Source organism: Centruroides vittatus, unplaced genomic scaffold, assembly GCF_030686945.1.
Source record: "Centruroides vittatus isolate TY-2023 unplaced genomic scaffold, ASM3068694v2 scaffold_1782, whole genome shotgun sequence".
Taxonomy (NCBI): domain Eukaryota; kingdom Metazoa; phylum Arthropoda; class Arachnida; order Scorpiones; family Buthidae; genus Centruroides; species Centruroides vittatus.
The window spans coordinates 147558-172031 of NW_027122685.1; the positions used below are offsets into that span (position 1 = coordinate 147558).

A 24474-nucleotide genomic window follows, 5' to 3' on the forward strand; every position below is an offset into this window, starting at 1 on the left:
ATACAATAAAATACAACAAATGTAAGGTAAAAACGTTTTACTCGTGCCCATATATACTACCATCTATCCTAACCAGAAATACTTCCCCATAGAACTCACGTGTCTCTTATAAATTTTTAACTGCATATTTCCAAGCTGAAGGAAGACCTTCTGCGTCCCTTGCGTTAATACATTTATCTCTTAGTTTGCTTCTGTAAATTTCTATCTTTTCAGCCGCTCTTGCCAAAGTTGGGGAGTGTACCTGCTTTATGATTTTCGCCTCATTCCAATGTACTAAGGATCCCTCCGTCTGCCCCATCTGGGCTAATACCGTCGTGTTGGAACCTTTTCTAATATCATATTTATGTTCCTTGATCCTTATTCCTAGGTTTCTAGTAGTAACCCCTACATAATCTTTATTAATACCTAATAGCTGGTTCTCGTAGGGAATCTTATACACACCCGCCTTATCTTCTTTTTTAACTAACCCTTTATCGTTTCTAAGTATTTTATACAAATTCGGAGCTCTTTTCAAGATCACCCTTGTATCCTTAGTTCTTGCTATTTCTTTCATAATCCCTCCCAGATACTTATTGTATGTAAATTTCGTGTATCTGTAAGGCCCGTGCCTGGTGTTCTTATCATTACTGGCCTCAAATTTTCTAATAATTCCCTCAATGACTTTCCTCCTATAACCTAATGTTCCTGCTATCTGTATAATTCTTTCTATCTCTGTATCCCGGTCTATCACATTTTCACAGTATATAAAGGCCCTTCTAACCAATGCTCTAAATGCTGCTAACTTATATTTATAAGGGTCATTAGAGCTTGCAGGGATATATAGTGGGCTATGTGTAGGTTTAATGAAAACGCCGGTGGATATATGCCCTTTGTTAAATATAACATTAATGTCTAAGAAATGTACTATCCTGGAGCTTTTCTGCTCTAGCTTCAGGTTAAGGCCCTCTTCGTTCTCGTTAATTCTATCTACAAAGTTAGCAATTACTCGATTGTTCCTCCATATTATAAAAACGTCGTCTACATATTTCTTGTAGAATACTATATCCCTTTCGAAGCCCCGCAATACCTTTTCTTCTACTTTACTAACCACAAGCTCGCAGAGGAGCCCCGAAATTGGGCTTCCCATCGGTACTCCCCTTTTTTGCTTATATACTTGTTCTTCGTACCCGAAGAAGGATTCGCAACATACTAGGTTAGCCATTTCTATAACCTCATCTCTGTGTTGTGTTAACGTTGGGTTATCTCTGAACAAGAACTCCATAAGTGCTTCTACACAGGACTCAATCTTAATAGACGGGTACAAACTTTCGTAATCTAACACAGTTCCCACTTCTTCATCCTTCAAAGCGATGCTTTGTAGCTCTTTAACTACCATAACAGGATCCTTTACCACTAATTTATTATTTTCCATCCGTGAGGAGAGGTACTCTTGTAATCTTTTTTCCAGGAAAAATGTAGGTGCTCTTCGTTTTTCCACAATAGGCCTTATTTCTTTTCCCTCTTTATGTGTTTTGGCGAAGGCAAAGAGTCTAGGGAGCCCTGGTCTAGGGTTCCGGCATTTACGGACAAACGGTATGATCCTCGCTAGTTATGGCCCCGACACCGGCTGAACTTTATAAAGAATATAGGAAGTTGGCGTTGAAACTAGTCAAGGCTAATTGTAAGTTGGAATTTTTAAGAGAATGCATGGTGAACAAAGTTTTTCCGATGTCCATTTATAGAATCTGCATCCCGAAAGAGTGCAGCTCGCTAAAACTAAGAATTTGTTTTGCGTGCCTTAAGAAATCCATTAAATTTACAAAAAACAAAAAATATGGGGTCCTGAGAAACCTCATTGATTTGGAAAACAAAGTTTTTAATGAAAAGCCTGATAAGCTTATGGACATGAACTTAGGAGTGGCACATTTTACTGATAAGGTTTACAAGAACTTAAAGAAACGCTATATTAAGAGAATGAAGTGGATTATCTATAAGCAGGTTCCAAAAAATAATAGGAAGAACGTTACAACGTACGTAGTATGGGACCAAATTGAAGTACCCAATAGGGTAAAAGAGCTGCTGAACAAAGGCCCGAACTTCGTCCCGGAGAATGCGGGGATATGGGAAACGTCTTACCAGGAGATCGAAAGAGGAATTAGTGGTTTGGACCCGGTGGAGAAGGACTATTTTCGTTGGAAAACTGTGTTAAAAAATCAAAATAAATGGAAAGGAGGAAGCTATAGCAAGGACATCAGGTATACCAAGGGATGGTTAAAAGAGAATAATTTGATTGCGGCAAGGGCAGATAAAAGCAAACAAATTGTCATAATGAGGAAACAAACATATGATAGAGCCTTAGAGGAATATATCAGAAAAACGGAATGTGTGAAGGTCAACAGTAAAATAGTTCAAGCTATTGATAGAAGGGTTAAAAAACTGGAGGAAACCAAACTAGCGAGGATCTTACCGTTTGTCCGTAAATGCCGGAACCCTAGACCAGGGCTCCCTAGACTCTTTGCCTTCGCCAAAACACATAAAGAGGGAAAAGAAATAAGGCCTATTGTGGAAAAACGAAGAGCACCTACATTTTTCCTGGAAAAAAGATTACAAGAGTACCTCTCCTCACGGATGGAAAATAATAAATTAGTGGTAAAGGATCCTGTTATGGTAGTTAAAGAGCTACAAAGCATCGCTTTGAAGGATGAAGAAGTGGGAACTGTGTTAGATTACGAAAGTTTGTACCCGTCTATTAAGATTGAGTCCTGTGTAGAAGCACTTATGGAGTTCTTGTTCAGAGATAACCCAACGTTAACACAACACAGAGATGAGGTTATAGAAATGGCTAACCTAGTATGTTGCGAATCCTTCTTCGGGTACGAAGAACAAGTATATAAGCAAAAAAGGGGAGTACCGATGGGAAGCCCAATTTCGGGGCTCCTCTGCGAGCTTGTGGTTAGTAAAGTAGAAGAAAAGGTATTGCGGGGCTTCGAAAGGGATATAGTATTCTACAAGAGATATGTAGACGACGTTTTTATAATATGGAGGAACAATCGAGTAATTGCTAACTTTGTAGATAGAATTAACGAGAACGAAGAGGGCCTTAACCTGAAGCTAGAGCAGAAAAGCTCCAGGATAGTACATTTCTTAGACATTAATGTTATATTTAACAAAGGGCATATATCCACCGGCGTTTTCATTAAACCTACACATAGCCCACTATATATCCCTGCAAGCTCTAATGACCCTTATAAATATAAGTTAGCAGCATTTAGAGCATTGGTTAGAAGGGCCTTTATATACTGTGAAAATGTGATAGACCGGGATACAGAGATAGAAAGAATTATACAGATAGCAGGAACATTAGGTTATAGGAGGAAAGTCATTGAGGGAATTATTAGAAAATTTGAGGCCAGTAATGATAAGAACACCAGGCACGGGCCTTACAGATACACGAAATTTACATACAATAAGTATCTGGGAGGGATTATGAAAGAAATAGCAAGAACTAAGGATACAAGGGTGATCTTGAAAAGAGCTCCGAATTTGTATAAAATACTTAGAAACGATAAAGGGTTAGTTAAAAAAGAAGATAAGGCGGGTGTGTATAAGATTCCCTACGAGAACCAGCTATTAGGTATTAATAAAGATTATGTAGGGGTTACTACTAGAAACCTAGGAATAAGGATCAAGGAACATAAATATGATATTAGAAAAGGTTCCAACACGACGGTATTAGCCCAGATGGGGCAGACGGAGGGATCCTTAGTACATTGGAATGAGGCGAAAATCATAAAGCAGGTACACTCCCCAACTTTGGCAAGAGCGGCTGAAAAGATAGAAATTTACAGAAGCAAACTAAGAGATAAATGTATTAACGCAAGGGACGCAGAAGGTCTTCCTTCAGCTTGGAAATATGCAGTTAAAAATTTATAAGAGACACGTGAGTTCTATGGGGAAGTATTTCTGGTTAGGATAGATGGTAGTATATATGGGCACGAGTAAAACGTTTTTACCTTACATTTGTTGTATTTTATTGTATATTTATTTATATTACCACGTTCTTCCTTTTTTTTTTTTTTTTTTTCTTTTTTTCTTTTTTTGTTTTTATATATTTTTGTATACTTATTTATTTATATTACCATTTTTATTTATTTATGTATATTTATTTATTTTTATTACCATGTTCATCCTCTTTGTTTTATTTTTTGACCGTTACTAATGATTTGAATTTTTTCAAACTATGGTATTCTTTTAATAGAACGATATTGTTTTTTGTTCGAAAGTTAAAAACCTGAAGATGGCTTATTGAATAAGCCGAAAACGTTAGTTAAATTAATAAATTTCTCAGCGAACATTAAGGTGTTTGTTTACACAAATCAAATTACTTTAGTTATGTTTTGTTTATAACAGTCATCGAGAAAGATTAATTTTAATAATCATTAAATTAAAAGAAAATGAAACAGTCTGAAAGAATTTGGAATTCTTTCAAGAAGTTCTATTACAAATGACAGAACTTATATTTTCTAAGTTGATTACCTTTTCAAATTAATATTATTTGAAATACTACTAAAGAATATCTTTAAATTAGAATCTTTTAGGTTTCTTTACAAAAAAGTATAAACGATTTAGCAATTACAAATTTCATCCTGTTCCAAAAAATTCTAAATATATATATATATATATATATTTAAAACAAATTTAAGAAATATATTTAAACGTTACAAACCTGAATCTAATATATCAATTTTATCAAATCCTAGTATTGCTGTATATTGTTGCTTTGAATTTTTAGGTACAAGAGTCATCCAAATATTACGATACAAAGTATCGACATTAATAGGTCTGTTATCCTTATACCATTTAACCTTAATATCACTTGATCCTTGTATAATGCATGCTAAATTAAACTCAGTACCTTCTATTACTGGTATTCTTTCTGAAGACTCCAAATCTTGAATTTGTAATGCTAATAAAATTTCAATATAAATTAAATATATTTTAATAAAGATGTTTAAAAGTGAAAGCAAAATTATTAAATTACGTACGAGGTTCCGATTCAAATCGAAAATAATCGTATGCCAAATGAAATTTTTCTATTCTTCCACTTTTATAGGCATCTTCCATTATACGTTTCGCTTCTGCCGAATCTTCTTTTTTTCCAAAAAAATGAAACTGAATTTCTAATCCTGATCTTAATAAATTGAAAAATAATTTAATATTTGAATGAAATTCAAAAACAGATTTAAAAATTTGTAACTTAAACTATTAAACTTTTTCTGAGTTTCCTCTAAGAACTAATTAGTCCAAAACAAGGCAAGCATTGTTCTAAACTAATTAGTTCTTTTAGGAAACTCAGTAAATTAAGTGTCTTAATGTGATTCCAAGATTTACAAATTAAATAACTTATCTATGTATTTTGATTCATCAATAATTGAAAAAATTAATTAAAATCTTTGAAACAATATGCAAAAATATATTTGGGCTGTTGTATAGATTGCACCCTATGGAATTTTGGAACTTATATACGGGATGAGTATATGTCTGAACTCGGGGGACCAAGACGAGTTTAACAATACCCTACTTTTAGACTGGAGACGAAAAATAAGAAAGTCATCATATTTACGATTTCTTGCCTTTCACAATGCATTCTACGCCATTTTTCCACTAGGTGGTGTTCGACTATTTGTGCTCCCAACGGACTCCTCCTGGAGGGAAGCTGCCGGCAGGCCGCCCAGTGTTTAACGTCAGTAGTTATCGATTCATGGTAGTTCTTGAACAAAAAAAAAAAAAAGGAAACATATACTGAACTACAAGCAGCGCCACCTAGTGGAAAACTCTAAAATGTTGTAAATGCATTGTGAAAGGCAAGAAATCGTAAATATGATAACTTTCTTATTTTTTATCTCTGGTCCAAAAGTAGGGTATCGTTGACTCGTCTCAGTCCCGAGTTCAGACATACACGGAACCTCGCTTAATGAGCATAATTTGTTCCAGAATCTTACTCGTAATGCAAAATGCTTGTTAAGCGAAACAATTTTTTCCATAGAAATTAATGTAAAATACGATAATGCATTCCATGCCAAAAAAATACTCAAATATTTTATGCATAATGTTTATTCAAAGAAAATTATGCAATATACATTGTTAAAAAGCATGAATCATCCTCATCTTTCCTTCTAGCGCAGAATGAAACAACCTGTAATGCCAATTCGATTTGCTGGAAAAAAAAAATATATATATATATATATATATGTCTCAAACAACCAAACAATATGCCAAATTCTTGGGCTATGTAAAGGCTATAATTAAATATTAGAAATTAATTAATTTGACTAGAGGTAGGCAGTTATGCTTTCATCTCGCATTAAATTTAATACTTATAGATAATTAATTTTTAATTTAGACATTTCTAAAATTTAATTTGGAATTGGTCATTAAATGTAATACGAGATGGCAGCATAACTGCTTGCCTCTAGTCAAATTAATCAATTTCTAATATTTAATTATAGCCTTTCCATAGCTCAAGAATTTGGCATATCGTTTGGTGTGTTTATTATATAACGGGCTACGGTTATTAGTGTTTATATGTAATATGTGTTGGAAAAAGTTTGGAAAAATGTGTGATCACAAGCAACAGTAAGATGCTAGAGCAGCATTTCTCAAAGTGGGTGATAATACCCCCTCGTGGGTGGTAAGTAAATCTAGGGGGGTGCTGGAGGCAGGGTACTGAACGGTGACCAAAGGCAAAAGTTGGAGTCACTGATAGCCGTTTCTTTCCTCTGTTAAACAGATAAGAGGAAACATTGCATTTAATGGTTTCCAGATGTTGAGGGCAATGTACGGTAGGGGAAACTTGCCTAATTCGTACCCCTTAAGGAAAAACCATCATATTATCGAAATTAATAAACACAAATTATTTTTTATTTTAAGTAACTTTTATTTGAGAAATATTTTATTACTACCATAATCAAATTTAGCATAAATCTTATAAACTTCTGAGAAATAAATGTGAGATCGGGGAGGTGCCGAATAAGTCGAAACCCCACTCGATTGACACCAATATGTGAGATCCCGGGGGAGGTAAGAGGGAGTCGTACCTCTTTTACCGGCAACTCACTTGTCAAGGATGGCTGTTATGTTGACGGCGTGTTACGCGTTACGCGAGTGGATTAGGAGGAAGGATGGGGTCGACGATAAGGCGAAGCCGACAGTCAAGAAAGACACCATTTTATAACAAAACAAGATTTATTAAAAGCTAAACGAACAAAACTACACTTCTACCCTCATATACAAAAAGGGGTCCGGAGAGAGAGAGTTTACAAATATTTTTCATACCTCTTAACAAGTCCGTAACAGACGAATATTCTCTCAGAAGTGACGATGATTTTCGGGATGACGGAGAATCAGTTAATGGGACGATGGCACGTAGAACCTTAGAATTCGTAGACTGGACAACGGCACTTAAAAACTTAAGAAACTTAGAACTTTCGGGTTCGGTCGACGGCGCAGTGCACTTCGTAATGGAGAGACGATCGAAGAGCCCTTTAGGGGGGAAAGGAAGCGTCTTTTATAAGTTTTTCTTGACGGGAAAACCTATCACGTGATCGATAACGGATCGCAATTTGGGCCATAGGTGTTCCCGGGAATAAAATAAACGACTAGCTCGGACGCTAACTGTAAACCATCGTGCAAGATGATCTACCTGCATCCGAGGGAATAACGGCTTGTTGACAGTTAGGGGGCGATCGTTGCCCGTCGAGGGTCAACAATTTCCCGGGTATGGAATGTTGTTGATTAAGTCGTTTATAACTGGAGTGAAAAAATTCAGAAATTTCTAGGTTTTTAACTTCCAGATTTCACATAAACAATTTAAAAAACACTAAAAAAGTACGATTTAGAACCATTCATCTTAAATCGTACTGATATATTCTTAAATCGTACTTTGAGATCCTATCATTGGTTTGCATCTTAAGAATCAAAATCTTAATCAATAATGTATTAATACGTGTGTAGATTTGGCTGATGGTCTTCGCCAATTCTTGACAGTCATTGCAGTTGTAATCTGTTGCTTTTTATTGGTTCCTGTGCAAAGTTCATATACCTATATCTCACATCGTGTGCATTCGATCATACTTTCTTTTACGTCTTCTTGGCATAATTTACAGTACCAACTGTTATTTTCATTTTTTTCTTATTTCTTTTTTTATTCTCCTTTTGTGATAGTTTATTAGTTTTACTTTTCTTTGCACCAAGATTCTTTGATACGTTTTTGTTCTTGAATTCTTCTATTTTATTCTCGAGCTCTTTTTTATAAGGACTTTCTATAAGAACAAGAACGCAACTTATGTGTGGTATGTGCTGGCAGAGAGAGCATGATTATTCCATAGTCCCTTGCAAGATAAATGGCATCAATGTTCTTCGTGTGCGTCGAATGACCGTCTAAGATGAGAAGAACTTGACTGTCTTGTGATGTTTGCAGTCTCAGACACTTTATAAAATGTTTAAGCCATTCGACAAATAATGTACTCAGAATCCATCCGATTTCTAAACAACTGTACAACGTATTCGGTGGCCCTCCACGCTTTAAGTCATCAGCCATTCTTTTACGTTTACATACGAGCATGGGTGGCACGAATTCTCCAGCAGCATTCATACAGCAGATGCGTGTGGTGTTGATACCACGTTCGCTACTAGTGACAGCTCAAACCTGGTGTTTCCCTTTTTGAGCCAAAATTTTAGAAAGCTTATAAACCGTCATTATATTTTTTAATCGCTTCTTCCATATTTTCTTTACTCCAAGAATTATATTTTCTTTTTGACATGTTGTTCTAAAATTAAAGACAATTTGGTTTTAATTTGTTTTGAACTTTTGCGGTTATTTTTGAAATCAGTAACTTATTAAAAAAATAACAGTTTACGAATCAGTAATTATTGTGACATTCATCTAAAATAGTTTTCCTAAATCGTACCAGTACGTTTTAAGAACTTGCCTGGAGTACGAAATAGGCACAAGAGTCGAACAAGTTTTGCATTTGCCTCCAAAAAATTTGACAACAAATACTCGTATATCATCACATCAGGTGAAATCACAAAAATACGCATCAATACATCACAGATAGTTAAAAAACTTATACACGATCCAATTTGAAGAAGTTTCTTACGAAATGTGCAAAAATATTACAGAAAAAGTTGAAAAAACTTACCTTTTCAATATTTTTGTCAGAAGCAGCGTAACAGTGTGTTGTCTGTCAGATGGTAATATGGCCGACTGTTATTTACTTTTTTTGTCACTAAAGGCACTAATAGCTATTACCGGAGTTGAGATATAAGCGAAGTACGAATTAGAAGCAAGTACGAATTAAGCAAGTTTCACCTAAGAGCACAAAGTGTGAGATTCATAGAAAAGTTTTCCTAAGAATATTTCTGTCAAAGTATACCTAGGGCACCCCAATGGTGGTGCTATGGCCACGCTTCCAACTGTTTGTGCTCCCGACTGATCTCCCGGAGGGGAGCCGCCGTGTGCTAAATGTCACTAGTTATTGATTCACGGTAGTTATTGAACAAAACAAAAAAAAGAAAAAGTTACTAAAAATATAGTTAATCTAATCTAACCTAACCTAACAGAAGCACCGCCATTGGGGTTCCCTAGGTAAACTTTAACCAATATTTCCAATCCATTCTCACACAAGAGAAAATGAGTTAGGGGGCATTGGGAACTTTATGGAACAAAGGGGAGATGGATTGAAAAAGTTTGAGAGTCACTGTGCTAGAGGAACAAGTGCTAAACACAGACTGATGAAGCATGCGCACAATCGGGACTTTCCCTCTCCTCATCACTCGTTATGCAAAACATCACTTGTTAAATAAGCAAGTCGTTTTTGTTACAATTTGTTTTGCTCATTATGCAAAATACTCGTTGTGCGAGGTGCTCATTAAGAGAGTTCCACTGTATACTCAAAGTCCCGAAATTCCATAGGGTGCAATCTATACAACTTCCTATATCTGTATTTATGTCTGTATAATATGACTATATAAAAAATATTATATAATATCTGTAGGTCTATTTATTTAAGTACAGCTACAGAAGTTATATGTAGGTGTTACATATAACATCTATAGGTCTACTATGTAGGTATTACATATAATAGCAAGGTTGAGGCCGAAGTTTTCAATGCAAAAACGTGTATGTCGGATGTTCAGCGCCGCCTTCCTGTAAGCCTAGAAGTTTGACAATGTCCTTTGGAATGTCAGTGGAATCATGCTCGACATTCCAAACCCCACTGTCAAACTTCTAGGCTTACAGGAAAGCAGCGCTGAACGTCCGACATACACGTTTTCGCATTGAAAACTTTGGCCTCAACCTCGCTAATCAGTATTATATGTAAATGTTATTTCAGTAGACCTATAAATGAACAGATGTTGTATATGTCAGATGTTTTATTAATAAAAACTGGTAGAAAATGACATTTTCTTCCAGTTATTTCCTTTCAATTTTCATTAATAAAATCTGAAAAAAAATACAAAGTGCATAAACAAATATAACTTAATTAAAAATTCCAAATAGGAAATTATACTAAACTGTAACCAAACAACATAACAACAAGATATTTGTTTCCAACAGAATCTTTAATAAGACAAATGTTTCAATTAACAATAGACGTCAACCTTCATATCTGTGATAGTCCAAATGAATGCAGTTGACAAGTTTATTTCAGAATTTCAGCTTTATTAACTTTTATAATAAATTTTCTTTACATGTAATTAAACTCATTTATATACTTATGAATACAAGATTTTTTGTACTATTAGTCAATAAATATTTTTTAAAAATTTTTGCTGAAAGCAAAAGACATCGTGACCAACCTGGCAACACTTACTGTGCCCCTAGATTTAGTCTTTTGTCTCCCTCTAGAGTCAATCTAACCAAGTATATGGTACTTGTGACAGTCTTTGTACTTGACTCAAAATAAATTTATTTTACCTTTTAAGATCTGTGTTTATTTGGTCAAGAACCCAAAGTGGTGAGCCAGACGTGATCACAAGAACTTATTTACCCAATTCTGTATTTTTATTAGCTATATATTTCTGTCATGATCAAGAGCGAAGACCCCATCGAGGTAGCACAAGTATTGGTGAAAATTCCAGCCTTTTGGAGAAAGAACATTGAAGTATGGTTTACACAGGTGGAATCACAATTTACTGTCTCTAATATCACAACAGAGGTTACAAAATATCATCATGTACTAAAATTGCTTGACTGTGAAATAACCGAATTGGTTGCCAATCTAATATCCCAATCATTGACAAGCATGCCCTACACGGACTTAAAAACGCAATTAATCAACGAATTTGAAGAATTCAAAAGTAGAAAAGCAAAAAAATTTACTCCTAAAAATCAAACTGGAAGACAAAAAGCCCTTGGCACTACTAGGAAATGCGGGCACTGGCCAGTATGCAAGTAATGGACGAGTTCCTTAGAACACTCTTTCTACAGAGGTTGCCTAACAATGTGCATTCAGTTTTAGTGGCCAATCAAGAGAATCTCTGTACCTTGGCTGCTATGGCTGACAAGATTATGGAGATAACCAGTCCTAATTCTGACATTTGTTCCACCAGTGGTTCAACCACACACCAGACAGATCGGCTCTCTTGTTTGGAGAAAGAAGCATCAGAACTTGCCATTTCAATCCATGAGTTACGAACATGTTCTCTCTCATGCTCAGAGAGAACATGAGAAGACTGGGAGAACGCTGTATGACAGTGTTCTCCCAGTCCTCTCATTGCACAGCATTCTTCTGCATTCTCCCAGTCCTAATCTACTGGGTTATAATGTTTGTTAGTATCACTTTAAATTCAAAGCTAATGCCAGGAAGTGCACACCACCTTGTTCTTTTAAACATGTCATCAAGGAAGCCTTGAGAAACAACTAAACCTCACTTGCTCTACGACTCAGAGGAGCAGAGAGAAAACATCCAATCACTTATTTATTTTTGATACTACCACTGGCTGCAGATTCCTAGTAGACTTAGGAGCAGACATCTGTGTCTTACCTCCCACTGTTCTAGAAAAATGACATATCAGCAATCATCAACTTTATGCAGCTAATGGCTCCATGATACCTACATATGGGGAGCGCCTCCTTAAACTCGATATTGGACTCTGATGCATGTTTTGATGGCCATTTACCTTAACAGACATACAGCACCCTATTATAGGAGCAGACTTTTTGTCACTTCAACATTCTCGTGGATTTAAAGCACAAGTACTTAAGAGATTATCTCACTCACCAATCAACCTCAGGAACTACCAACACCATCACTAATCAGCAAACTGTGCTAATGGTATCACCTCAACAGAAGTATTCTAAGCTTCTCTTGCAGTTTCCCAATCTCCTGAAAGAACAACCTACATATCAACAAGTTAGTGACCATAATGTCTATGATACAATTGTCAAGACAGGAGCTCCAGTAACTGCTAAGCCAAGACGACTTCCTCCAATAAGCTTGTACAGGCAAAGCTGGAATTCCAACAAATGATGGACATGGGAATATGCAGGCCATGGGCGTAGCCAGGAAGGGGTACGGGTGGGCGCAACCCCCCAGTTAACCTGGTGCCCCTCCCATAACAAAATCCTGGCTACGCCAATGATGCAGGCCCTTCAAAAGTTGCTGGTCTAGCCCTCTACATCTTGTAGAGGGCTGGACCAAGAAGGATGGTTCATGGTGTCCTTGTGGGGACTACCAGGCCTTGAACGCTATTACTATACCAGACCGGTATCAGATACCCCACCTTCAAGATTTCAATTGCCAACTAAGAGGCAAATCCATGTTTTCTAAAATAGACCTGGTATGGGCAATCCACCACATACCCATGGCACCTGAAACAGGACATTCCAAAAACAGCTGTGATCACACCCCTTGGCTTATTTGAATTCTTAACCACTCAGCAGTGAGGGACGTATATATATACGTTGAGGGCAATCATGTGGCTGTGGTGAGGGACTTATATATCCACTAAATTCTTTTGGGGGTATTGCCAAAAACTAGCCAATAACTACTGCAAAAAAAAATTCACAGAAAAAATGAATTATGTAACAATAAAAAAAGACTTTTCTTTACTAGACATAACTGTTTACAAAATCTTTTTCTGAAATGGTAATGAGAAAAAACATGTGAAAAAATACTTTAAAAATTTTCCAGGTATATTCTCCACTACCTTGGGATAGCACCACACCTGACTATCCCACTGCTAAAAGGTTAAAATTGCCATTTGGACTTGACTTAAATGGAGCAGTCCATCCTTCCTGACAGTTCGTCAGGAGGTTGGTACTCCAACTTTATTCACGACCTTGCTTCGCATCTTGCTTTGCAAGGGTTTAAATACATACATGCGGACGTAGCCGCTATATTATTATCCCGACATTGTTATCTAATTTATAATTTATTTGTATCCGGATAATGTTGATGAGTTCGAAAGTTCACTCATGTTAGAATGTTTGTTAAGTTTTTGAGTAGTGACAGTTTGTCTTTTCCTTGTCTAAGCTCCTATGAACTCCCCTAACATATTGTGCACAATACTCACTTCGGTATTAAGAGGATCCTTATGTCTTATTGTGTTGTTCTATGGTATTAGTGTGTATTTCTTCTTCCTCCCCGTTGTGTTTTATCGCTGTTTTCCTGTCCTCCGTTTCGTTGTATTCCATCCTTTCTCATCGTACTATTCTGTCGTTCCCATTGACATATTCTGTCGCACGTTCTCGATACTTACTTTGGTGAGGATAGGGGTTTCCCGTCTTTATCGTTGTGTGCTATCATAGTATTCTGTGATTATTCCTCCTAGTTGTTGTGTTATATCTTTCTGCTGACATTGTATTCTATCATGGAGTTTTATTGGTATTTTCCCTTCGTTGTTAATCTTGTAAATGTGTTTGCAGTTAGTATTTCATATGAAACCATTTCTTGTTTCAGCGCGTTTTCTCAGAACGCACTGGTTGAGTTCTTACATGTATTCCATTATATATTAGTTGTCGGTTATTATGGTTATAGAAACAATAATAATATTAATTGCTTTATAATACAGTGGAGGGTGTATCACTATAATCTATGGTCGGCTACGAAAGTTTATTTCACAAACTATTCCAATAGTTGATAGGAATATGTTAGATAAGGCACCTATGTGGTGCAGGTGGTTTTGATGATTTAATTTACTTAAGTGAGCAGTGCAGAGTATATCACTATAGTCTAAAGTCTGCTATGAAATATATTAGCACCGTCTCATACTATTGATGTTGAAGAGGTGAACAATTTGGCATTTATGTCGTTCAAATGATTTAGTTATGTACATTTGCGGAAAGTATCCTAGGCAATTTGAATTAGTGTAGAAATCACCTATGTGTTACGGTAGAGAGGTGAAAGTCCCATTGCAGATTTTATGTATTTCACCGAACTTTTGGACCTATTTTATATATAGAGTTCAGCAATCCCAAGGAAAGCACTGAGAATTAACTTATAAAGAGGATGGAGGTGAAATGGAATGTCCTAAACTCAGCATTGAATGTGAACACTAAAGACCTGTTACCAATTTGTACTACCCTAACTGCTACAACAGAAACATTCACAGACTGTATTCATCCCTTAGGAAGAGCTAGTTTTTATCGAGATAATTTCGATTATAGAGGTTTCCCAGCATAAATTAGCTAACTGTTATTTACTTATGTGAATATATATTTTTTTTTCTATATTTTTTTCTATATTCTATTTTTATAGCTTATTTTAATAAATTCATTAAAATGATAGTAGATATGCTCATTATTGATCAAGATTCGTTTTCGTACTGGCCATTGATATCCTTCTTTATTGCATATCAGCATTAAATTATGTCTTGGTAATTCATATCTGATACAGTCCATTAGTATGTGTGTTGGGGTTTCCTCAGTTCCGCAGTTTTCGCAAAGACCGTCACTCCCATGATTAAATCTTCTGTGGTAGTCTGCAAAATCTCCGTGTCCTGTCAGAAATCTTGTATTTTTATGGTGTATAATAAAGTAACTATTCGTAACTCTTTGGTTTATATCCGGTAGATATTCAAATAGTTCTCTGCCTGTTCTTGACTCTTCCCATCTTCTTTGCCAAATGATTAAATATTTATTTTTTATTTCTCTTTTTATATATTGCTCTGACAGCTTACTGTATATTTCCTTTAGTGTTAAATCACTGGCCTCCTTTGCCAAGTTATCCGCCTTCTCGTTGCCAATGTTTCCCATATGGGCTTTAACCCAACTAAGTTGTATCTTATTTATTCCAATTATGATGTTTTGTCTAATACTGTTTATAAGTTCATGCGTATTGTTTGGGTCATTAAGTGCCTTTAGTATTGATTCACTATCCGTGCATACTAGTATTTGTAGATTCTTCTTGTTTGTATTGATCCACTTTATTGCCTGGTGGATTGCAACCAACTCTGCTTGGTAATTATTACATCTGTTATCTAGTTTAAATTTTTTGTGATATTGCTCACGTGTTCTTGTAAAATAGATGAAGGCGGCACCCACTCCCGTTGAACTTCTTGAACCGTCCGTATATACTCTGTGAGGGTGTGATTCATTGTATTGTGTGATTTTGATATGTTTCCATTCGAATCTTTTCAGATGTTGATGCACTTTTAGTTTCTGTTCTATTATGTCTCCGTTTCTGAGGATATCATGGGAATTTATATTCTGTTTAATTATATTTCTGGTGTCTCTTCTTTTATTCACTTCCAGATCCAACGGTAGCAGTCCGGCCATTACACATAAAGCGTCGTTAGATGTAGTGCTATATGCACCTGTAATTCTTAGTAAAATTTTTCTTTGGAGACTAATTATTTTTCTTTTTGTGTGTATTAGATTTACTCTTTTCCCCCATACTTGTGCACCATACGTGACAATTGGTATGATGACACCTTTATAAATTTGTATTAATGCTTTCCCACTCCTGCCCCATTCTCTTTTCGCTACCTTGGCAATCTCTTGGAATAAGTTACCTACTTTATTCTTTATTTGTTCTATCTGTGGTGTCCAGAGGAGTTTATTATCTATTGTTATTCCAAGATATTTTATTTGAGTTGTGCATCTGATTACCTTTCCATTCATTTTTATGGTTGGTTGTCTACGTTCAATTTGACATTTTGTAAAGGCAATGGCGTTTGTTTTGTCCGGGTTGAATTTTAATTTGTTCCTTTTCCCCCAATTAACTATTTTTTCTAAGGTCCTATTGCATTCCTCCTCTACTCTTAATCTGCTACCTGCCGAACAAACTACCATTATATCGTCTGCGAAGGCTGTAATTTTGTTATCTTTTAGAGAATTATCATTTAAGAGATCGTTTAATATTATAGACCAGAATAGCGGGCCCGAACACGAACCCTGCGGGCATCCCATAGTCATGTCTTTTTCTATTATAATATTTGAGTATTCTATGAAGGCCTTCCTGTTTGTTAAGTAGTCACATATGAGTGCGTAGAGATTACGTGGGCAATTTAGTTCTTCTAGTTTTGTATGGAGGAGAGGCCACCATGCATTATCAAATGCGCCCTCTATATCTAAGCTTAAAGCTATGACCCATTTGTATTTTTGTTTGTCTGTTTCAATTTCGTCTATAACTTTTGATATGGCGTCTTCGGCTGAACAGCCTTCTCGAAACCCGTATTGATTTTTATTTATCCATTTCATTGAACCTAGCCATGCTGTAAGACGATAGACTATCATTTTGTCTAGAATTTTCCCCATTACCGGTAGAAGGGAAATTGGTCGATAACTTCTCGGATCCCGTTTGTCTTTGTTTTTCTGTTTATATATTGGTATGATTTTTGCTTGTTTCCATTCTGATGGAAATATTGCGTATTGTAGGCATTTATTATATAGAGTGTGTAATAGCGATGGAATCTTATTATTTATGATATTCACCATTTCTATTGTTATTAAATCGTGACCGGGAGCCTTTCCTTTCTTAAAATTAGATATGGTCCATGAGATTTCTTCTTTTGTAAATTCTGGTATATCTGGTCCATTTGTTTTATAGTTAAGTTGTTCTCTTATTCTCTTTTGTTCTATGGTGTCCAATATGGGATTGTCTTCTTTGACAAATTCATTGATTAGTAATTTTATACATTCGTCCTGATCACTTATAAGATCACCATTTTTGCTCTTCATTTCTGTTAATTGAAAATGTTGTCTTAATTTCCCCGCAGCGATTTTATATATTAACCCCCATGGATCACTTTCACTTTTTTGACACAATTTATCCCAACTCCTCTGTTTAGACTCTTTTATTTGTTGTTTGTAGTTCCGTTGTTCTACTAAAAACTTTTCCTTAAGGTATGTCCTTTGAAGTGGGTCTCTACATTTGTTGTATTTTCTTCGTTTAGCCCGTACTTTACTTTTAAGAATTGTCAGGTCAGATGTCCACCATTTTGCGGTGTTATTTTTCATTTCATTGCATATCGGGATATGTGCACGTAGTGCTTTATTTAGGTTATCTATAAGTTTCTTTATATCGCGCTCAGCTGTAACTTTGTTTGTTGCTGTTCCCAGATGTGTTAGTGTTGGTTTTATATCCTGTATAATATTTTCCCATTGTGCTTTTCGTAGATTATATTTCTTAGTCGTTACTGTGCTTAGGTCGTGGGTGATGTCATATTCTATATATCGATGTTCAGATAAGCTTATTTCGTCATTTACTATCCAGTTACTGATTTCATTTAGGGCTAGGCTGTTTACTATGGAAAGATCTATGTTTGATGTGCCATTTGTACTTTCAAATGTACTAACCATACCTGGTTCATTCAATATAAATAGGTTTCGTCTATTGACAAATTCCTCTACCTCTTCACCTCTAATATCAGAATTATCATCAAACCAAACGTACGAGTGGGCGTTACTATCCCCTCCAAGGATCATTGCATGACTTTGTTGGTATTTATCGCAGAGCCTGTCTAGTTTTTCTAGGTATTCTGTTATATTTGAGTCCATTGGAATATAAAATGTGCAAATTATCCAGTTTTTGCTCTTGTGGTTGATTGCTATTGTTGTCATGTTATTGTCACTGTATTCTGTGAGTAACATACATTGTATGTTCTTGTTGTTGATGGCAATGATAGTCCAAGGGGTTTGTTCAATACAGTGATAGAGAATTTTTGTTGCCATTTGGACTATGCAACACTGCCCAGTCCTTTCAAAGATATATTCACAATATTTTACGTGAATTAGACTTTCTCTACTCATACTGTGGCCGTCAGCCATATTTTATTTATATGTATATATTGTGGTAAGTGCACGTGGTGAGTGATTCACAATGGAATATAACACAAAAATATGTTCTCGTCACCCGTGTTTATTTAATTTACAGGATTCCTTTACAATTCCGACACTCCTCGTTTTTACAATAATAACCCTTTCCACATATAATTCCGGCATATGCTCGGATAGGATCGTTACGCGACCTCGCGACAAAGGAATATTCAGCGCGTTACAAAATATAATGAACTAAGACTAATTACTTAAAACTAGTTATACAACTAAAAAAGATAGGGAAGAAAAGATAGACAATAGGATAGTTGGAAGTATGATAGAAAAGAATGGGTACCCAAAGTGTCGACGATCTTGGGGTGATGGTTGCAAATACTAGATTGATAATTTTCTGTGTTGTTGATTTTGGACGTCTCTCCGATCCTCCCAATAAGGTTTTCGAGGTTTCTATATCTGGATATACTTCGGATTCCTCACGAACGTTGGATTAGGCTTAGGCTCTTGTCCCTCACTAGGCCCTCAGGCTACCACCTTTTCTTTGTCTTTTAATTAGGTCACCACCATTTGAGCAGGGAAGGGTTAGGGAAGACAGAAGTTTCTAAGAAAAGATAGACAAAAGAACTAACGAAGAGGAAGAAAATGGAATAAATACTAAAAATAAAATATACAATATACAAATTAAGGCGAACGGCCACAATATATAGTTCATAAGTTGTAAATACACGTATATTTTCTATCTTCCTTCTTCCTTCATTTCTATTCTCTTATTTCCGTTCCTTTATTCTTTGTCTCAACAATCTAACCATTATCGCTGGAGGGCAGGATTACCCCTTCTAAGAACTAAAAGGGAGTGTGAACAAAAGAAAAGAGGAAGCCCTGAGGACTAAAGGGTAGAAGAACGACCACTTTTTGGCTGGACCTCGGAGGGAACAGACGTCGTAAGCAGTGCTCCAGATTCGAGAGAGAGTGGAAGAAAGGGGGCTGCGGCCGAGAGAGAGGACCTGCCAAGACCAGAGAAAGAAAGAGGTACGAGGGTCTATAGGACACTGGGAAAATTGGAGATCCTAGACATCGAACTGCTGGTTCAGTAGAGACAGAAAGGAGATCACAATTGTGAGAACACAAATCATTAAGGATATCGACTAAACCACTTGGACCCCGGGTACTTTCTATCTGCCTTTCCATCTTTTCTTTACTTTCCTAGGTTTATCTGTTTCCTTTCCTTATCAGTTTTAAGATAGCTATAAGGTTAGTTTTAAATTAGTCATTAAGTTTAGTTTTTAAGTCGGGTATAGAAGTTTTATGTTACGCGTGCATGTATCATCGCTTGTACGTGAATAAGTGGCGACCCCCCCTTCCCCAGCGGGAATACTCAAGTTGGGATCTTATTGTAAATACAAAAGAAAAGAACCGTGTTCCAGGAGTAATAAAGGATTATTTAATTGTATACAGGAGTTTTTTTTTGTTCATATTTGTAACGTTTATTCGCGGACTTACAATTCTCTCGATACGAACAACCACAATACCTTGATGACCTTCTTGTCGCATCAGTCAGAGGAAGAGAACTTGTTCTATTTAAGAACACTGTTCACAAGACTGCACAGGCATGCCATCAACATCAACCTGTCAAAGTGTGTTTTTGGTGTGCCAGAGGTTTCCTTCCTAGGCTATAACGTCTCCAAGCAAGAATTATTTCCTTGCCCGAATGAGTTCAAACCATCCGGAACTTTCCACATCCAGATATCATAAAACAGCTCTGAAAATTTCTAGGACTGGTCAACTTTTACAGATGTTCACTTCCAACACAGCATCATGCAACAAGCTCTCTTTGATGACCATTAACTCTTAGCAGCATATTCAGCAGCTATTTAGCGAGATATTTCAGCCACATCTTAGAAGGCAGGAATTTCACAATATACAGGGCGAGATTTTTATCTTGAGACAATGAAATATCTTAATTGGATCTCATTATTTCAGAAAAAGGCTTAGACAAAAGTTGTAGGGTTTCAAAGGGGCAATCAATTGGTGACCTTGGATATGACCTTGACCTTCAAGGTCATTTCTGTTTTTTTTCCAATGGGAATACATATTCTTGACCCCAGCAATGGAAAGAGCAGGAAATTTCACAATCGGATATATCCTTGACCTTAAGGTCTAGGTAAAAGGTTAAAATTAAAAGCTTTTTCTAATAGGAAACCATACTTTTTAATAACTGGAATAGACAGGGAAATAAAACTTACATTTTTTTCACTACCTTATTACTTTGACCTTTAAAGCATTCACTACTTTTAGCACTACCCAGGAGTAACCATGTGGATGTAATAATTTTCTGCTCTCTTTGAGGTGCTTATTTTCAGTGGGTCCCCTTGCCTCTCACTATCAGGTGCTGTTTTTGGTGAGTCACTTTACTTCTCACCATTGCTTGAGATATTGGTTTTGGGGGAAAATTTCATAACAAATGTTCAAAATGATGCTCTTCCACTTCGATGATTTGTTGAGCCACGCTTCAAATAATCACACTTGAGAAGACCTTCAGAGGTCAAATTTGGGGTATTCAGGGTCATGGCTGATTGTGAAATTTGTTGCTCTTTCCATTGCCAGGGTTAAAAATATGTATTCCCATTGAAAAGACAGAGGACCTTAAAATGACCTCGAATGTCAAGGTCAAGGCCACACCCAAGGTCACCAATTGATTGCCCCTTCAAATACCTACAACTTTTGTCTAATCCCTTTTCTGAAATAATGAAATCCAATTAAGATATTTCATTGTCTCAAGATAAAAAACCCACCCTGTATACCAGCGGTTCCCAACCTTTTTTGACCAGGGACCAGTTTGATTTCATTGTTGTTAGCAGGGACCACAAGGTTTAAGAAAAATAAACTGTGTCAATCTAAAAATAAACTTTAACGATTACTTATGTTAAAAGTTTTGATTAGAGTAACATGCTTTAACAGTACTATTATAACAGAAAACATTCTTTCGTAAAAATTAAATTCAGTTTGTATCAATGTGGGAATAATAATTTAAAATGAGTAAAAGTTTTAAATCTTTTGCAGACCATATTTTAGCTCTTGCGGACCACTGGTTGGGAACCACTGCTGTCTCCAAACATACATATTTCCTAACCTACACATTCCAGCAGCATTCGAATAACGCATTCCCTCGCCAACTCCGTCATTTAGATTACATAGGTCAATTTGCCACAGATATCATGTACATCCCAGGGAAGGACAATGTAGCAGCAGACATCTGCTCAAGAATTGGCTCTATTTTTCTATCATCTGGAATACCTCTGGAAGATATTGCCACTGCACAAGCTGTGAACAAAGAGCTTGCTCAACTTCAACAGACGCAAACATGTTTGCTGAAATTTCAAAAGGTTTGCCTCGAAAATGGAATTGAAGTGGCATGCAACATCTCAACCAGTAAATACATGCCTTATGTACCTGAACAGTACTGCTGGCTAGTTTTTGTCTCCCTACATGGTTTAGCACACCCGGGAATAAGGGATTCAGTGGATATGGTCAGCAAATGCTTTATTTGGCCATCAGTAAGGAAAGATGTCAGATTGTCAGAGAGACGAAGTGGGAAGACACACCAACAGTGCAGTGGGGACCTACAGCCAAGTCGATCGCCGTTTTTCACATCAATGTGAATATAGTGGGCCCCTTGCCACCTTGCCAAGGCTTTACTTATCTAGTTACAATCAAAGATTGATTCTCACATTGGCCAGAAGCCATACCAGTGGTAGACATCTCAGCTGAGACTATAGCCAATGCAATCCTTTTTACATGAATTGCACACTTTGGCATACCATGCATTATAACTACTGACAGGTTGCCAATTTGAATGCCAACTTTTTGCTGATCTCACCAAAGCCCTGGGAATTAACCATGTAAAGTACTATTTTTAGTATCTTAGGAAACTGACACTAATTGCGGTCGGTAAAACTTCCGTTAACCTAACGGGTACTTTACGTGGATTCGAGATTAGTTTGCCAGGCCTGGGCTTTTAAGCGTGCACCGAAAAATTAGTACATAATAACGATAAATATCAAGTCAAATCAAAAAGTTCAAATATATTTAATTAGTAACTAGAATGTACTACGTACAAATGTCAATAATCCAAACAAAATTTATTAACGAAAATCAACAAGTCAACCCGACAATAAACTCAGCTACTTAGCTTAACTTAATATTAATTCCCCTTTGTCTATCTCCCGGTGATCCGTGATCCCACATTATAATAAAGTTGAATAAGAAAAATTAACAAAGTATTAAAAACAATTTCAAATTTCTTGATTTAATAGCAGATTTTGTATTTAATAAATAAATTAGTAATAAATACTATAATTAAAATAAGTGAACTCATTCATTTCATTTAAGTTGTAGTAATCATGCATGGTCACTATTGAAATTGTTCTTTGTTTTATTTTTTTACTGTTTCCCTGTCTAATTCCTCTTCTGCTAATGGCTCTCAGCAGGATGACTCTCTTGCTCAAGAAATCAAACCTCAGGGGCAACCCAATATAAAAGAATAAAGTTCAAGCAAGAGAGAAAATTCTAAAAGAAAAATGAGAATAAAAAGAAGAAAAGGGGAGCAGGTATTGAATTTGTTCAAAGGGAGAGCTTTTGCTGAAGAATGATAAACTTAGACTATGTCTGAAAACATTAGTATCTAATGCTAAATTGTTTACTGAAGATTACAAGGTGAAGTTGTATGAGTAAATAGAATCCAGTTAGCATTCATGCACTGAAGAGTAAGGAACTGGGTAAAGTTGAGGTGAATTATTTTCTTAGTTTGGTTAAAAAAAGACTATGGTGTTACCCAATATGTTTGGTGTGATTAAACCTACAGGAAATCACTAAATGTAATGAACTTGGTGAAAGTAAAAGAATTCCCATAAGTACAAGTAAGAAATTAACTCAAAATCCCTTGTGTGTATGAATTATTCTTTTACTCTTTCATAACTCTTTTTGTTTTAGTCTTTTTTGACTTTATTTCCCAATATTTTTAAGTGATAAGTTTTAATTTTTTTTTTATTTGTATACTATGTTTAAGATCTTTGAAAAAATTAAGAAATGAATGTGTGAAGTTTTATTGATGTACAGTACATATAAAATAATTAAAGACATGTGTGGATGAAGTTTTGAGTAAATTCATGTTCAAGTTTTTATTACATAATTATTTCAGTGTAAATATATCCACAAAATAGTGTATTGTAGGCAGTATTACATTAAAATTCAATTTTAATTTCTGAGATTTTTGGTGGCAATATGTGAGAGACATAGGTTTTGATACAACACACATTTATTCATACAAAACAATTATTTTTTGAATGATTGTAGCATAATATCTTCATCCACTCATGTCTTCAATTGTTAAATATTACTGTTAAAAGAAAGGAAATTAATCTGTTAAAAATATATAAAATTTGTTTTTGTTCCATAATCACAACACAAATCATCAGTTCCACTGCAAGGGTATTTACTAATTAGCTTTTAGCATTACATTAATTTGTTTTCTTAGCTTTGATGATAATAACTGAAAAATTTTAAATAATATACAGAATAGCTGTATGTAAATAAAGTAACAAAAATAAATGCATAAACATGTCAAAGATATACCATAATTATATAATGAGAAACAACTCAAAGTTCTTTAAAATATAACAATAATAAAAATTCTGCTATATTGGAGTTCACTCTAATAATAATTTTTCTCAAACAGTTCAAGCAAGTGCTTGAGAATAACTGTTATTGGAGTGAACTCCAATATAGCTGAATTTTTCTTATCGTTTATTATATACAAATGTACAAAATTCAAGAAGAGGTGATTTGATTCCCAGGTATACAATTAATTTAATTTCTTAGTTAAGATTACAATTAAATTAGAATACTTTTATTGTCAAATTATATATAATTCTCTTGATTATATTTCAAATTATTTATTGAAATTTTTTAATGTTAAACTACATAGAGACAGCATTAACATATTAGGTTTGTAATTGCAAGATAATCAAATTTAAATAATTTACTTTTCAAGTTCAAATATTTTACTTGCAATAAAAATATAATGACTGTTTTATGTAGACTATCATTAATATAAAGTTTGAATTTTATCATAAAGTGTATTTGTTATAATTCACAAATCAACTTTTTTACAAGTGTTTTCAGTTTTCAAAATGAGTTAAAATCTTTCAATTCTGAAA

General features: G+C 35.4%; 1 protein-coding gene across 1 annotated transcript in view; it reads right to left on the reverse strand.

Annotated features, from left to right (window-relative positions):
• LOC136987413 (uncharacterized) overlaps window positions 1-24474 on the reverse strand; it is a 272592-nt gene that overhangs the window by 124839 nt on the left and 123279 nt on the right. Inside the window, 2 exon segments of the mRNA XM_067285148.1 lie at window positions 4706-4945; window positions 5025-5170. Coding sequence (XP_067141249.1) covers window positions 4706-4945; window positions 5025-5170 — 386 coding nt within the window.